This window comes from Loxodonta africana, chromosome 4 (assembly GCF_030014295.1).
Source record: "Loxodonta africana isolate mLoxAfr1 chromosome 4, mLoxAfr1.hap2, whole genome shotgun sequence".
Lineage (NCBI taxonomy): Eukaryota > Metazoa > Chordata > Mammalia > Proboscidea > Elephantidae > Loxodonta > Loxodonta africana.
Window position 1 is genome coordinate 157,448,148 of NC_087345.1, and position 17,747 is coordinate 157,465,894.

The window sequence follows — 17,747 nt, forward strand, 5'->3', positions numbered from 1 at the left end:
AACATGACTCAACTGCCCTGGAAGTGTTTAAGAGGCACCAACAATTAGAATCATTGATGCTTTTTAAGACATAAAACCCCCTCTGTTTCTCTGCATTTCTCCAACTGGCAAAGGAGATTTTAACTACCACACTTCTTACACTCACACATAGGATCCTCCAGGCTTTTGTAGGAGAGCTGGGGTACCAGGGGAAGGAGGCTCTGCTTTCAACACACTACAAATTAATCACAAATGGCATTTACTGCAAAATGCTTTAGAGAGCAAAAATAGTCCATAAACTTACGTTTATGTTAAAATAATAATAGATAATATTTATTAGCACTTACTCTGTGCTGAATATTATTCCAAGCTTTTAATATATATTAACTAATTTAAATATTCCTAATAACCATATAATGAAGGTAGGATTATTATTCCCATTTTAGAGTTCTGGAAACTGAGGTTTACACAAATTAAGTAATTTAACATTTTGAAAAGCATCAACTACTCAAGAATTTATCTTGCTTCCTTTATTTTAAAAAAAAAAAGAATCATTAAATTCAAGGATATTACAAATTTCTTTTATCTCTGTAATGATAGAGAATAATAAAAACATTATTTTAAGGTAGCCCAAACTCCTGTTTGTCAACAGAATCACTATTTTTTTCATCACATTTCTTAACGGAGCTTTTAGTAAAATAAATGAACTAAAATGGTGGTTTCTCATTTATCCTTTGTGAGAAGTGTGAAAATGCATTAACAAAGCAAGCATCACACAGAAAGCAAAAAGAAAATTAAGTGTCTTGAAGAATGAGCCACTAATTATATTTCAGAGTCCCTGGGTGGTCCAAACAATTAACTCACTCAGCTGCTGACCAAAAGACCTGGAGCTCTACTTCTGAAAAAATCAGCCGTTGAAAACCCTAAGGAACACAGTTACACTCTGACATATAATGGGTCGCCATCAATCGGAGTTGACTCAACAGCAACTGGTTTTGATTTAATTATATCTCGGCCTAAAGAAAGAATTGAATGTTCTCTATTTGTCGATTTCTCTATACCTAACTGAGGTACTTCACTAGAAACAGTGCAACTATTAACAACTAGTCTTGAAAACCCTATGGAACAGTTCTACTCTACCCAAATGGGGTCACCATAAGTCAGAATCAACTCAACAACTAACAACAACGTTCATCTAAGTGTTTATTATGTGACAGGCTTTATTTTGTCTCTTTACATACTCATTTAACCTTCCCAAAAGGAAGGAGGTACTCTGATTTTCCCCATTCTATAAATGAGTAAAGTGAGGCATATAGAAGTTACAGAACTTGCCCAAGGTCACCCGACTAGTAAGTGGTAGAGCCCATGTTTAAACCCAGGCTGGGCTCTTCCTGGGAAAATAATTGAGTCTTTACTCTTAGCCACTATGCTATACTGAACGGGTATAAAGACTACTGAGAAAGGTTGTACATTCTACTATGTAGTCTGAGTGCCTTAAGATATTCTTTTGTGTGTGAGCACTACAGAAATAAATAAACCTTTGTTTATTATTAGCATCCCACAGTAGTTACCAGGTAGAGCTGACTTAAGCAGTTTTAATTCTAGCGAATCCTCCAAGAACAACAGAAAAAAGAAGTGTCTGGAACTATTTCCAATGAGACCCTGGAGAGGACTATAGTTTATTTTTAAACCAAGGCTTTTGGAAACTGAGGAAAGTATTCCTGGGACCTAGGTATAATCTGTTATGTCATCATGTGATCAGCAGTGATGTGTGCTGCAAACTCAAGCTAACATTCCTCCCAGGTAGAAATCTGATTATACTTCACTTATTAGAGAGGATGTGATGTTTTTTACAAGGGTAGTAGAGAATTGCCTTTAGACAGATTATAAGGAAATGGAGAGGAATCAAAGTCCTATCAAGAAATTTATGAATGGAGAATGAAGAAAACTAAAGATACAGGGGAAAGATTAGTCCAAAGACTGATGGACCACATATACCACGGCCTCCACCATATTGAGTCCAGTACAACTAGATGGTGCCCAGCTACCACCACTGACTGCTCTGACAAGGATCACAACAGAGGGTCCCAGACAGAGCTGGAGAAAAACATAGGGCAAAATTCTTACTCAAACAGAAAGACCAGACTTGCTGGCGTGAGAGAGACTGGAGAAACCTTGACAGTATGGCCCCCTAGACACCCTTTCAGCTCAGTAGTGAAGTCACTCCTGAGGTTCACCCTTCAACCAAAGATTGGACAGGCTCATAAAACAAAACAAGACTAAAGGGGCACAGCAGCCCAGGGGCAAGGACTAGAAGGCAGGAGGGAACTGAAAAGCTGGTAATAGGGAACCCAGGGTTGAGAAGTGAGTGTTGACATGTCATGGGGTTGTTAACCAATGTCATAAAACAATATGTGTACTAACTGTTCTGTAAACCTTCATCTAAAGTACAACTAAAATAAATAAATAATTGTAACAGAGCAACTGCTGTATAAGAGGGAATACCTATTTTCCACAGTCCAAATGTCAATGAAAAAAATGACAAAAATGGTCCAGGAAAACTAGAAGAAAATCAAATGGCCAACTGATATGTGGAGAAACAGAAAGATCAATATTATTGAAAAGCTGCAAGGGACCTTAGAAATAATTAAACCAAGCAACCTTAGTTCACTTCATGAGTGAGCACATTGATACCCAGAGAAGTTGTGTCGCTTATTAAAGGTCACTTAGCCTGCTAACAGCAAAACTAGGACTCAAACCTAAGTTTCCTCACTCTGACCTCCATTCATGTGCCACTGCACCACAGCCTCTCTTACGGTTGAAGAGATCCTGTAAACACCAAATGGGAAGAGAGGGGGCCTAAGTGGATGGTGGAGATGGGAGCTGGAGACCAAGCAAAGAGTATCTCAATTGTCCAGAGAAAAGGGTGGGGAATGGGACAGAAGAAAATGAAAGAAGAAAGGAGGAGGAAAAAAAGCTCAGGACTGGGGTAGAAGGTAGCAAAGCTGAGTGTGTTGGTATCAAAGGCAGATGGTTTAGTACAAAGGACCACACCCTACATCAATTTTTAAAAGTTTGCTGTAGGTAAGCATTCTAAAAATTGACAGCAATCACTCTAGCCATATGTCTCTGTTTTTTGGTTTAGAAATATGTACCTATGATCATAAAAACCAAAAAGCAGTTGCCATCAAGTTGATTCCAACTCATGGTGACCCCATGTGTTTCAGAATAGAAATGCACTCCATAGGGTTTTCATATTTGTGACCTTTTGGAAGCAGATCACGAGGTCTTTCTTCTGAGGGACCTATAGGTGGGTTAGAACCACCAGCCTTTCCGTTGGTAGCCAACAGCTTAACCGTTTGTGCCACTCATAGCCAACTGGAATGATGTGTTGAATTGTCAACAGCATGCATGTGTTTTGTATTGAGAAATAATTATTTTTATATACAGCATCGTCCGCATGTGTGCTGAATAAAATATGCTGATTCCACTAAAATTAAATGGACAGAAGGCCACCTCATTAAAAAGAAAAAAGAGACACAGAGAGAGAGAGGTGTATGAATGGAGTCAGGTAAATTGGAAGAAGAAGAGAACAAACTCTGAACTGTCAGAGCTGCAAAAAAGGCCCAAGGCTCTACCTGGGGCAGGAAGCCAGATCTCATGAGGAAGGAGTAGCCATTCATCTAAGAGGTGGAGATGGTTATGAGGGTGAGAGACAATGTCCTGAAAAGTTGGAGGAAAAATTTGAATGGCCAATTCAGAGTTACGTTCTCACCAGAAAGAGTGTGGGGGAATAACAAGTATTTCTTGAGCACTCAATATTTGCCGGGCGGGCTAATTATCTCATTTAACAACTTTATGAATAGGTACAATTATTGTCCCCATTTGACTCATGAGGAAACTGAGGGCAGCAAGAGGTTAAATTCCTTGTCCAAGAACACACTAGTGAGGATGAGCCATGCTTTGAACCCAGGCCAACTCCAGAGTCCACACTCTGGTTAGACAGATCTGAGCCTGAACCTAGACTCCACCACTTCCTAACAGTGTAATCTTGAGGAAAGTGTTGTTACTTATTTGAGTTCCAGCTCTCTTGTCAGTTAAATGAGCATACCCATTTACAGGACTATTATTATGCGATAACAAAAAGTGTCTATAATAGTGCCTAGCACATAGTAGGCTATGACAACACATCATCATGATAGAAGTGGGCTATGGACAGTGATTTCAAGCGCTGGACTAAAGACTTGTTCTGGGCTCATTCTACTGTAATCACCAAGGGTTTTGACTGACTAAGTCTGTGGTGAGGTCTAAGAATATTATTCTACTAGGATTCCCAGGTGATTCTGGAGTGCAGCCAGATTTAGTAGCCAGTTATCGGGACTTTACCCTTGACCATCAACTGCTTCCTCAGTAGAGAAAGCAGTATTTTCACAAGGGAACTATATAAACACTAGTGTGTCAGGAAAGACAGATGGAGTAAGAATGGGGAGGTAATTCCAACCCCCTGGGAATCAACTGGAGCCCTGGTGGCATAATGTTTAAGAGCTTGGCTGCTAACCAAAAAGGCTGGCAGTTCGAATCCACCAGCTGCTCCTTGGAAACCCTATGGGGCAGTTCTGCTGTGTCCTGTAGGGTTACTATGAGTCAGAATCGACTCGACGGCAATGAGTTTTTGGGAAATCAATTAGGTGTCATGTACTGAAAGAAGCATAGCATTTGATGAATGCTTTGTATGTTTTCATCTCTAAGAAAACAGTGAGGAGAAGTTCTACTCCAGGCTAAGTCTGGGCAGCAAAGAAGTGGTTGTTGATGTGAGAATGACGAAAACAATAGGAGAGAGTGATCCATTTGCCTTAGAGCCTGTGATAACTGAAACCCTAGTCGTGGGCCTAAATTTGGGGGAGTCAGACTCTAGAAATTCAAAAGGAGGTATGAGCCCATGGACAAAAAAGAAAGGAAGGAAAGAAGGAAGAAAGAAAAAAAGAAAAGAAAAACAATGGAAAAAAAAGAAAGAAAATTCAATAAAATGAAAAATTCTAAAATACTAAATTCTGGCCACAAAGTCTGGATTAAACTTTGAGGCAAAAATGGGAAAATTTTGAAGAAATCAATCTAAGAAACCCATGGGGTTACACAGGAGCTTTTTGACCATTTTATGTGCACACATACACAGGAGCTAAACTTTGGCAAACAGCACTGTTAGTGAAAATGTCGGTATTTTTAAGATAAGATTGTTGTTAGTCGTCATCCGGTCAGTTCTGACTCATGCAGAAAGCTAAGATTAGGGGAAAAGAAAGATCAAAACGTGGGTCAAACCAATGCTTGGAGAAGATAATATGGCATGACAAAGTGGTGGCAGACGCATGCCTAATTTGATTTTGAAACTGGAAGAGACATTATTAAGAGGACATTAAAGTCCAGTGTGGAAGACAGCAGACTCCTTTAAATGAATTTTGCCAGGCCTAAGGGAACTACTCCTGCAGTGCTGAATGGTACTGTCATTACAGAACTAATTTTGTAACCTTGACGAATTCATAGGTGTTTAAGAAACGTTTTAGCATACCAGCTGTACACAGGTCCCTGCTCAAGAGTTTGCCTCTGCCCACAGTCATGATCTGTGAACGACCCTGGCTGCAGGGCTTGACCTCATTGCTCCTGACCAAAGCTGATTGTCCCTGCCCTGAGGGATGCCCATCCATAGATGGGCTAGAAATCCAAGACATTGCTGCTGAGTTCAAAAAGATGAGACGCCTCTTCTGGGAATTCATCACTGTCATGGATTGAATTACATCCCTACAAAAACGTGTGTATTAATTTAGTTAGGCCATGATCCCCAGTATTCTGTGGCTGCCCTCCATTTTGTGATTGTAATATTATGTTAAAGAGGATTAGGGTCGGATTGTAACACCTTTTACCAGGTCACATCCCTGATCCAATATAAAGGGAGTTTCCCTGGGGTGTGTCCGTCACCACCTTTTATCTCTCAAGAGATAAAAGGAAAGGAAAGTAAGCAGAGAGTTGGGGACCTCATACCACCAAGAAAGCAGTGCCAGCAGCAGAGTGCATCCTTTAGACCTGGGGTCCCTGCGCTGAGAAGCTCCTAGCCTGGGAGAAGACTGATGAGAAGGCTGACAGGGAGAGAAAGCCCTCTCCTGGAGCTGACACCCTGAATTTGGACTTTTAGCCTACTTTACTGTAAGAAAATTAACTTCTCTTTGTTAAAGCCATCCACTTGTGGTATTTCTGTTATAGCAGCTCCAGATGACTAAGACAGTCACCAAGGCTAATTCTAGCTGATTGTAAGCTAAAATTGTGAGGTTGCAGAACTCAGAGGAAGCCCTTTGAAGAGAAAGATCTGAACAGAGTGCATATATGTAGGGAAAGCAGCAAAGATTTAAAAGAGTGGGGAGTTAGCCTCATTGTCTTAGTTCCTGACCCTCTCCTATCTTTTCAGTTTATCTTGTGTTTCATGGAGTTTCTTTCTCTGCACAGAGTAATAGTCCTTTCACAAACACTAATCCTTCCTAAGTGTTTTAGTTTGACTGTGTTTTAGTACCTAAAACCAAGAGTGCAAACCAGAAAAATGAAAAACAGGAGGATGGCCAGAGGTCTGAAGAGAAAATGTTTCAATTCCAAAATGTGGAAAAGATTTATTCTGGAAACTCAAAGAATAAAAAGATTGACAGTAATTGCTTTTTTTTTTTTTAAATTCTAAATCAAATGCTAAAAAAAAACAAAAACATAGGCATATGGCAAAGAAAGAAGTGATGCCATAGATTGTTATGGATTGAATTGTGTCCCCCAAAAAGTTACATCAAAGTCCTAACCCGGGTAACTGTAAATATGACCCTGTTTGGAAATAAGGGTTTTCTTTTGTTATGTTAATGAGGCCCTACTGAAGCAGGTGGGTCCTAAATCTACCCAGTAATCCCTTCTGAATGGAGTCTTATGAAAAAAGCAGATACACACAGACACAGTCACGGGGGGAAGGGATCACGTGAGGAACAAGCCACGGAATGCCAAGGAACACCCGAGGCTACTGACGAGGAAGGACCCTCCCCTAGAGCCAATGCCCTTATTTGGATTTCTAGACTTCGAAGTGGCAAGACAATAAATTTGTGTTTTTTAAAGCCACCCGCTTGTGGTATTTTTTTGTTACGGCAGCACTAGGAAACTAAGACATGATTATAACAAATGACTACTAATTTGAAGATCAAAGACCACAGCCTTCAGTATGGATTGCACCTCAACATAAAGAAAACAAAAATCCTCACAACTGGACCAATGAGCAACATCATGATAAACACAGAAAAGATTGAAGTTGTCAAGGATTTCATTTTACTTGGATCCATAGTCAACACCCATGGAAGCAGCAGTCAAGAAATCAAAAGGCGCATTGCATTGGGTAAACCTGCTGCAAAGGACCTCTTTAAGGTGTTGAAGAGCAAAGATGTCACCTTGAAGACTAAGGTGCACCTGACCCAAGCCATGGTATTTTCAATCGCATCATATGCATGTGAAAGCTGGACACTGAATAAGGAAGACTGAAGAAAAATTGACGCCTTTGAATTGTGGTGTTGGCGAAGAACATTGAATATACCACGGACTGCCAAAAGAACAAACAAATCTGTCTTGGAAGAAGTACAACCAGAATGCTCCTTAGAAGTAAGGATGGCGAGACTGCGTCTTACGTACTTTGGACATGTTATCAGGAGGGATCAGTCCCTGGAGAAGGAAACCGTGTTTGGCAGAGTACAGAGTCAGTGGAAAAGAGCAAGAGCCTCAACGAGGTGGATTACACAATGGCTGCAACAATGAGGTCAAGCATTACAACGATTGTAAGGATGGCTCGGGACCGGGCAGTGTTTCGTTCTGTCGTGCATAGGGTCACTATGAGTTGGAACCAACTCGACAGCACCTAACAACAACAACAACAATTACTTATCTATGAAGAAGTCATGCTAAAACAACATTAATTTCTCTTTGTGATAGTGTCACTACAGCAGTAGATCAGAGGGCTCCATGGAACACTCCTTCATGATATCTCTAAGGGTGAGAGAAAACTGTAAATGAGTGTACAGGGAAAGTGGTATTATTACCTAGTTATATGAATAGTGCTATCCCAAAAATGTTCATTAATATGTTCACTTTAACCAAAAAGAACCTGTCATTTTAGAGTATTTGAAATAGGTGCCATCCTACTTGACATTTTCATCAATTATTTTTGAACACTTAGTAGGCCAATGATTCTTTTTGCAAATGATATAATGCTCTTGGTCTCAGCCCACCTGGACCAAAGGAGAATGAAGAACACCAAGGTCACAAGATAATTATGAGCCCAAGAGACAGAAAGGGCCACATGACCTAGAGACTTACATCATCCTGAGACCAGAAGAACTAGACGGTGCCTGGCCACAACCGATGACTGCCCTGACAGGGAGCATAACAGAGAACCCCTGAGGGAGCAGGAGAAAAGTGGGATGCAGACCCCAAATTCTCATAAAAAGACCAGACTTAATGGTCTGACTGAGACTAGAAGAATCCCGGCAGTTGTGGTCCCCAAATCTTCTGTTGGCCCAGGAGAGGAACCATTTCTGAAGACAATTCATCAGCCATGGAATGGACTGGACAATGGGTTGGAGAGAGATGCTGATGAGGAGTGAGCTACTTGTATCAGGTGGACTCTTGAGACTGTGTTGGCATCCCCTGTCTAGAGGGGGAGATGGGAGGGTAGAGAGGGTTAGAAACTGGCAAAATGGTCATGAAAGGAAAGACTGGAAGGAGGGAGCGGGCTGACTCATTAGGGGGAGAGTAAATGGGAGTATGTAGTAAGGTGTATATAAGTTTATATGTGAGAGACTGACTTGATTTGTAAACATTCATTTAAAGCACAATAAAAATTATTTAAAAAAAAAATCCAGTTGTAGTTAACTGGATTAATAAATGCATTTCAGCTCTTTTAAAAAAAATGATATAATGCTCTGCCAACCAGCAAATCAGGATTTAGAGAAATCATGTGATGGATCTCTTAGGCGAAACTGTCAAATATAACTTGCTAGAAATCTTATCTCTATTTAGATTGTTTTTTAATTTATATAGTAAAACCTGTGAAAGCCAGAACCTGTGTAAGGCAGAAACCTTACAGTCAGAGAAGGAAAACTCAAATATTTTTCACAAAAAGGAGCAATAGAAAAGTGTTAAGACTGCACGCTGTCAATGGCAGAAAACTTTCAAGACCCAGAAAAACAAGGCAGTACGGTTGTGTTTCAGCTCTTACAGGTTTCACTGTATAAGATATGGCTATGAAGTCATAGGAACCTTGGTGGTGAAGTGGTTAAGAGCTCTGCTGTTAACCAAAAGGTCAGCAGTTCAACCATCAGCTGCTTCTTGGAAACCCTATGGGGGAGTTCTACCCTGTCCCATAGGGTCACTGTGGGTTAGAATGGACTCAGGGGCAACAGGTTTGGTTTTTGGTTTATGAAGTCATAGAAATTCATGTAAAAGAGATTATAACCTTTCACATAGGCCATAATTATAACTTGGCTAACAATAAACCACATGTAATCTAATCCTACAATGACAGAAACATATGAACCAGATAATAAAGTCCCAGCGTACTTGGCACTAGCCAGGTTAGCTGAAGTGTTGGGTCCAATTCTGGAGACCACATTTTAAATGCAATTGACATACAAGAGAACATGCAGAGGAGGGTGTCACATGAAAGTTTGCCACATGCAGACCAGCCGGGAAAATGAAGGATAAAGAACTGGAGAAAAGAGGACATGGCTTACATGGTTTGCCCAGAGAACAAGGATAGTGAATGCATGTAGGTTTTAGTCTCCATTCACTCATCCTTCATGCCCCTTCCCACTGCAATCTGGCTACCCTTCCCACCACTCCAAAAACACCGCTCTCCCCAGAGTCAAAATGATCTCCAAGGGACACTTCTCAACTCTTACCCTTCTTGACATCTGAGGAGCAGCTCACCATGTGGATTGGTGCCACTTTCTATTACACTCCTTTTTCTAGGCTGCCATGACTTAACACCCTCCTAGTTTTCTATGTCACCTCAGGATCTCTCACTCAGCCTCCTTTCTGAGCTTCTTTTCTTCTGCCCATCCTTTCAATGCTACTGTTCCCCAGGGTTCTGTCCACTTCTCACCACACCCATATTCCCTGGTGACCTAACACATTCTCTGGGCTCCCTATACCATCTTTGAACTGATTTATGCCAAATCAATTGCTTCAGCTTCTATGTTCAACTACCTGTTAGAAACCTCCTCTTCTATGGAGACTTAAAAATAAAAATAAAGTTAAATCAAGTTTTGAAGTATGGAAGAATCTTTAAGATTGATTTCTCCTTACTGTATGGGTAATACTGCTTTATTCCTGTAAGCAAATGACTCTTTTTTTTCCCTGAGTATTTTATTTCCAAATTTGATGCCTTTTGTTTGCCCATAGGAAAAAATAATACGGGATAGATTTACTTCCCAATGGGACCTTTACCAACTCATACCTCTCAGCAAGGTTGGGCACAATGTCTGACCAGCACCTAATCAAGTCCTATTGTACTTTCATTTTCATTAATTCAAAATAACTAAGGCCTGGCTGTAAGAACAGTCATTCAATTGGGATTTGGCTAAGTCACTTAAAAAAAAAAAAAACTTCAACTAGAAGTTATTACAATCATGGAAACTAGATTGTGTTTGCTGCTTTACTCTCCTCAAATGGTTATTTGGGTTTCTAAAATTTCCATCATAGACCAGCCACTGTAGCTATTGCTTTGCTCTTGCCCCTTGGCTTACAGAGATGGGGAAAAAAATCTCCTCCCTTCTGGCAACTGTGCTGTTCTTTGGAAGGCTTTACTGAACTTCTGGTTCTCGTTCTGTATTTTCACAGCTTTGTCCATCAATGTTGCACAAGAGAAATGATATGCCCATAACATGACAGACACGTCATCTATGGAGGGCTCCTAATATTCTGTCCTGTAGTTGTTGAAACAAGTTTTTGTTTTGTTTCGTTCTTTTTTACAATTTTCAAAGACCTCCAGAAATTACCCGACGGCCCTTTTTGGTTATCATTCCATTCTCAAGTGAATCCAAAGAATTGGAATTTAGTCACTGAATATGTTGTTTAATCTCATTTCCCGCCCCACTTTTTCTGCCAAGGCCTCCTTTAAAGTCCAGTTCAAAAGCTTTCTCCTCTCTGTAGCTTTCTTCATTGTACTTTATCAGATCACTAGTATAGTACCTAGCATATTGTTATACACGCAACGTTCAACAAGGTCAAGAGTCTTATTTTGGTTTGTGCTCAGAGTTGTGGAATTGCCGTGAATGCATAGGAATTATACAAAAAGATTAGTTTGGAATTCAGTTATTTCTCAATAATTACTTATCATTAGACTGATGCTAAAATGTAGCTATAATATTCAACTTAACTTGAACTTATTGAACTCTTGTAAGGTCCTAACTATATTACAAGTACCTGGCTATATAATTAAAAAAAAAAAGTAGGAGATAATTCACAGCTCCCAAAGGCCCACAGTCCAGCAGGGCATGTGGACACAGTCACAACTGGCCACAGCATAACACGATAAACTGCTGTTTCGTGCTGTGAACAAGCGGCTGTGAAAACAACTTTTCCAATTTTGCTAAAAAATGAACAACATCTCACCATGTGAAGAAACGAATGAATACCCCAGGTATATGGAATAAGACAAGCATGAAAGAACCTTGAGAAGACCATTTGAACTCCAGATCAAGGAAAGTGAACTTTAAAACCATTGCCAAAGACCTGATCTATGAGAAATAATAAAGGAACTATTTCAGACTAAAAGGTAGCCTAAGTCCAGAGTAGCAAATGAAGAACATTGGAAATGGTTAATATGGGGGTAAATATAAAATACTCTATACACTATATATTTTTTCTCTTAATTTCTTTTAAAACATAAGATCAAGTAAAAACAGTTTTAAAGAACTGACTAGTTAATGCTTATAAATTTGTTTTATGTTGTGCCTTATTTTCTTTGAATACTAATAAATTTAAATTCCTAATGGACATATTTATGCCTATTCCCAAGAAAGGTGATCCAACCAAAAGTGGAAATTAGTGAACAATATCATTAATATCACACACAAGCAAAATTTTGCTGAAGATCATTCAGAAACTGATGCAGCAGTATATCGACAGGGAACTGCCAGAAATTCAGGCCGTTTTCAGAAGAAGACGTGGAACCAGGGATATCATTGCTGATGTCAGATGGATCCTGGCTGAAAGCAGAAAATACCAGAAGGATGTTTGCCTGTATTCTATTGACTATGCAAAGGCATTCGACTGTGTAGATCATAACAAGCTATGGATAACACTGCAAAGAATGGGAATTCCAGAATACTGAATTGTGCTCATGAGGAACCTTTACATAGATCAAGAGGCAGTTGTTCGGACAGAACAAGGGGATACTGATTGGTTTAAAGTCAGGAAAGGTGTGTGTCAGAGTCGTATTCTTTCACCATACCTATTCAATCTGTGTGCTGAGCAAATAATATGAGAAGCTGGACTATATGAAGAAGAACGGGGCATCAGGATTGGAGGAAGACTTATTAACAACCTGCATTATGCAGATGACACAACCTTGCTTGCTGAAAGTGAAGAGAACTTGAAGCACTTACTAATGAAGATCAAAGATCACAGCCTTCAGTATGGATTACACCTCAACATAAAGAAAACAAAAATCCTCACAACTGGACCAATGAGCAACATCATGACAAACACAGAAAAGATTGAAGTTGTCAAGGATTTCATTTTACTTGGATCCATAGTCAACACCCATGGAAGTAGCAGTCAAGAAATCAAAAGGCACATTGCACTGGGTAAATCTGCTGCAAAGGACCTCTTTAAGGTGTTGAAGAGCAAAGATGTCACCTTGAAGACTAAGGTGTGCCTGACACAAGCCATGGTATTTTCAATCGCATCATATGCATGTGAAAGCTGGACACTGAATAAGGAAGACTGAAGAAAAATTGACGCCTTTGAATTGTGGTGTTGGCGAAGAACATTGAATATACCATGGACTGCCAAAAGAACAAACAAATCTGTCTTGGAAGAAGTACAACCAGAATGCTCCTTGGAAGCAAGGATGGCGAGACTGCGTCTTACGTACTTTGGACATATTATCAGGAGGGATCAGTCCCTGGAGAAGGAAATCGTGCTTGGCAGAGTACAGGGTCAGCGGAAAAGAGGAAGAGCCTCAATGAGGTGGATTGACACAGTGGCTGCAACAATGAGCTCAAGCATGCAACAATTGGAAGGACGGCTCAGGACCAGGCAGTGTTTTTTTCTGTTGTGCATAGGGTCACTATGAGTCGGAACCAACTCGACGGCACCTAACAACAACAATGGACAAACACTATGTTTACTATTTCTATAATGTTAGACTTTTCTAAATATAAAGCAATATTTTTTAACAACAACAACAAAAAAAATCCCTCAAAAACAAGGGATCATTCTTATATTCAGGACTTCACAAAGCCTCTTTTCCTTGTTTTGAAAAACAAAGTGCTATTTGGAAAAGATATGTTAACCTCAAACAACTTCAGCCAATGCTATTTCCTTTACCAGTTCTTGACAGAGTCGGTGAAAAGCAGGCCAGGAAATTTTCCCAAGGATAAAGAATTTCTTGGGAGTATGGCCTCAAAATTGCAAGTGCTGAAATTTTGAAGCCATTATAAACAAGATTTCTAAAAATCACTGATCACCTTTAAAAACAAATGTAGTAGGTCATTATGTTGTGGATAAGTGGGGTAGGTGGAAAAATATTTCAATGTTATAAGAGAAGGCACTTGTCATTTCAGAAGATACTTCTAGTGAAGACATCATACATGGATTCACAAAGCTGAATGAGTGCCTAACTTTTCAATCTATAGCTCTAAAAATTACAACCCAAGTTGCAAAAAAAAAAAAAAACTTTAAGAAAATATCTTATTGTGAAAGTAGCAGATTACCTCACATTTTGGGTTGCCTTAAAAAAAAATTTTTTTTTTATTGAAACAATTTTTATCACATCATATTGCATATGGAGGGTTGAATAACTGTTACTGGTTGCCATTATTATAACAAATAGAAACTTCCATTTTACAAAAAGAAAAATGAACAAATTAAAAAAATGAAGCTGGAATCAAAATCACAATCCCTAACTCAGGCAAATTAGGTACTGAATGAAATTCAAAACACCTGAACATTTTCTGAGCTCTTATTTATAGAGAACAAACATAAAAAAAAAAAAAAAAAAGAATAAATATAGAGGTTATCTTTCTATTTTCGTTTAAATTAAATAATATGAGGCCAATCACTCTGGAAATTATATTGAAACCTAAAACAGGTCATTCTTTGTGTATGTAATTTAACAGATCAAATATCTTTAATATTAAGATGGTGCAGTGAAAAAGGCATGAAACATATGTGTTCATTTACCACGGGTGGTTGGTGTAATACAGATGTGTGGGACAGGGTTAGGGCTTCAATCCTAAAAAACATAATGACTTCTAGCTTGGATTGCCTACCTCAGTCTGAAAACACAGCGATTTATTTAGCTTCAGAATACATACCTCTAAATAGTCTGTGGAGCAGTTTATGTGATCTTCTAATTCAAATGCTGAAAACGTGTAGTTCACAGTGTTGCCTTTTGTGGCTTGGATGGTCCAGTTGCAACGCTGATTGGCATAATAAGGATTTGGATAATCTATACTCTCCAAGATGCCGTAAGTTTGGTTGACAATTATCACATTTTCACATACTGAAAAAAAAAAAAAAACCGTAATTGTTAAGAACGATTAGATTCTTAATTTTATACGTATATCAAAAAATTTTTTTTATCATAATTGCTCCAAGATACATGTCGATTTTCCCTTTTAAAAAGGAAAAACCTAGATTTAAAAATGTATATATATACATATATATGTGTGTGTGTGTATACATATACATACAAATATACATATACACATATATATACATATAGTAAAAGCTGTGAAAGCCAGAACCTGTGTAATGCGGAAACTGTCAGAGAAGGAAAACAGATATTCTCCGCTAGAAAGGGCAACAGAAAAATGGTAAGACTGCGCCCTGTCAAAGATGGAAAACTTGAGAGACCCGGGAAAACTAGGTAGTCCCACTGAGTTCCAGCTCTCATGGGTTTCATTGTCTATACAGTACGATATCTTTTGCAGTGAAAGGGCTTCCAGTTAGGACAAATGTGAAATAATAAGTAAACTAATAAACTTTAAAGTGTCATGAAAATAGAATAGCCATGTTAACATAGACATCAAATTCCTGTGAATTGGTCTGGAACAGAATAATTTAGCACTACTCACAGTTTAATTTGATTTGTTTGTTCACAGAAGTGTATTAAACATTCTGTGCTTCTGTTTTCTAAGCTTAACATTTGGAAGGGACAGAAATCCTGACCTTTAAATTCAACAGTTTAAAAACGCAAAGTACTATGTGAATGCTAAAAATGAATAACAACATTGTTTAGTTGAACATTCGAAAGTCAGCATGAAATTCACAATAAAGGCTCCGTTATTCCTCTCATCAGCCAACAGGAAGTACCAAAGGAATAGAGGGAGCATAAAGGACTTAAAGAAGAAGTGAAAATCTTAAATTCTGAAAAAGCCTTCAATCCAATAGCAGCATTTTCTTGAGCTGAGTTTTCAACAAAACCACACTAAGACAAACGAACTAACTGAAACCAAACCCAGTAAATGCTAAATTGAGCCAAGCTGAATGATGTGAGCAAAGCATATCTATGCCTCTGCTCCAGTCTTCTTCACATTGTCATTGTCATGTTCAACGAGAGAAAACGGAAAGGTAACATTATACCGAAAAAGTTGTCTCTGAACACCATGGTTCATAGACACATTTCTACTACATCGCTGCTTTCTCACAGGTGACTGACATGCCATTAATAAACTTTGTTTGGAAAACTATACATTTGTGGCTCCTCAAAATCTTTCTTTACCAGAACAGGAGAGAGGCTCAAACCATTTCTCTTAGAAACTCTTTAGGTCATGGTTTCATCCACAAAGGATTTGTAAAGAATAATTTTGTTGTTTTAGATGCCCGTGAGACGTTATAGCTGTTGGGCGGGCGTGTATCACGTGCATCAATGACAAGGAGTACATTTGAGGGGGGAAAAATAGACTCCAGGAGACCGTATGGCCTGCTCTCAGTACTCAGAAATAACATTATCGGCAAATCTCCTATTTCAAGTGACAAAGTTTACAGAAAATCTCACTGGGTAGCTATGATTTTACTTTTAAGAACCTATGTGCACTAATTTACTCCTTTACTGTTCTGAAATTTTGAGAGAGAAAAAAATATCACTAGACCAAAAAGAAAAGGAAGGGACCTTGAATAAGCATCTGATTATAACCAAGAAACAAATTAGCACAGCAATAACAAAATTAGGGAAACCAACCAGAAGAACTGCTAAAAAAAAAAAAAACTAAATATTACCATTGAGTTGATACCGACTCATAGCGACCCTACAGGACAGAGCAGAATGGCACCCTAGGGTTTCCAAGGCTGTAATCTCTATAGAAGCCAACTGCCACATCTTTCTCCCAAGGAACAGCTGGTGGGTTCAAACCACTGACCTTTCAATTAGCAGCCCAGCACTTTAATCACTGCACCACCAGGGCTCACAGAACTTTGGAAAACTTGTCATGCACTAATGATGGATTTCTGAAGAACAAAGCTATATATTATTAACACCCAGTATTCAAAACAATCTAGAATTCAGACTAAACCTCACAAGTAAATGAATGGGAATCTTAAAATTCACACACAGTAAAGATTAAATACATGTACTCCTTTAATTAAACCAAAGAAATATTGTGTATTCAGAATATGATTTTGTGACTTTCAATTCCATTTTTAGGGGATTGAATCAAAATTATGAATAAATTTTAAATTTAATGGTAGAAGGAATAGTACTTTCAAAAATACAAGTGTTTATTAAACAACATAAATTCAAAGAAGCCTTATTTTCTTGAATTTCTAGTGTAAAACTAACCAGAAAGTATTTAATTCTAGATTTAAAAGTGAGCTTGAGAGACCATCTAATTCAACCTCCTCATTTTAAACAAAAAAATAAAGGAGAAAAATAACTTCAAGTTGGAGTGAGGATAAATCCCAGATCGCTCGGCTTTTTGTTCAATGCTCCTTTAATTCCACCCTGTTGCCTCATGGGGAAAGCAACTTTAAAAATGGCGTCTCTACAATGACCCTGGTGGCATAGTGGTTAAGTGCTACGGCTGCTAACCAAAAGGTCAGCAGTTTGAATCCACCAGGTGCTCCTTGGAAACTCTATGGGGCAGTTTTACTCTGTCCTATAGGGTTGCTATGAGTCGGAATCCACTCGACGGCAGTGGGTTTTGGTTCTACAATGACCAGATTCTTCCACAGTGATTCTCCATGTGTAATTCACAAGACCATAATTTCTCTTAATAAAATTAAGGTACTTTTTAGGGGATAAAAAATCAGTGTGGGAGAATGCTGTGTGCAGTGGAATAATGTCTATTCAGAGAAGATGTAGTACAATATTTGACACAAATGAAAAACTGTTAGTCATTAACCTGTTATATTAACCTTTAGCTGAATGGCAACTATCTCAGCATATTAAATATTCTTCTATGTTTCTATAGCTTACAAATGCTTAAGTTACGTGAGATTAAACTAAATGCATGAGATTTTCTCTCTCAAACGGAGTTAAA

General features: G+C 38.7%; 1 protein-coding gene across 1 annotated transcript in view; it reads right to left on the reverse strand.

Moving 5' to 3' along the window:
- The window catches only part of CUBN (cubilin), a gene marked incomplete at its 5' end in the record, with an annotated part of 354,010 nt that overhangs the window by 224,078 nt on the left and 112,185 nt on the right, over positions 1 to 17,747 (reverse strand). The window contains one exon of the mRNA XM_003410564.3: positions 14,583 to 14,770. Within this exon, the coding sequence (XP_003410612.3) occupies positions 14,583 to 14,770 (188 nt within the window). The remainder of the gene's footprint in view (positions 1 to 14,582; positions 14,771 to 17,747) is intronic.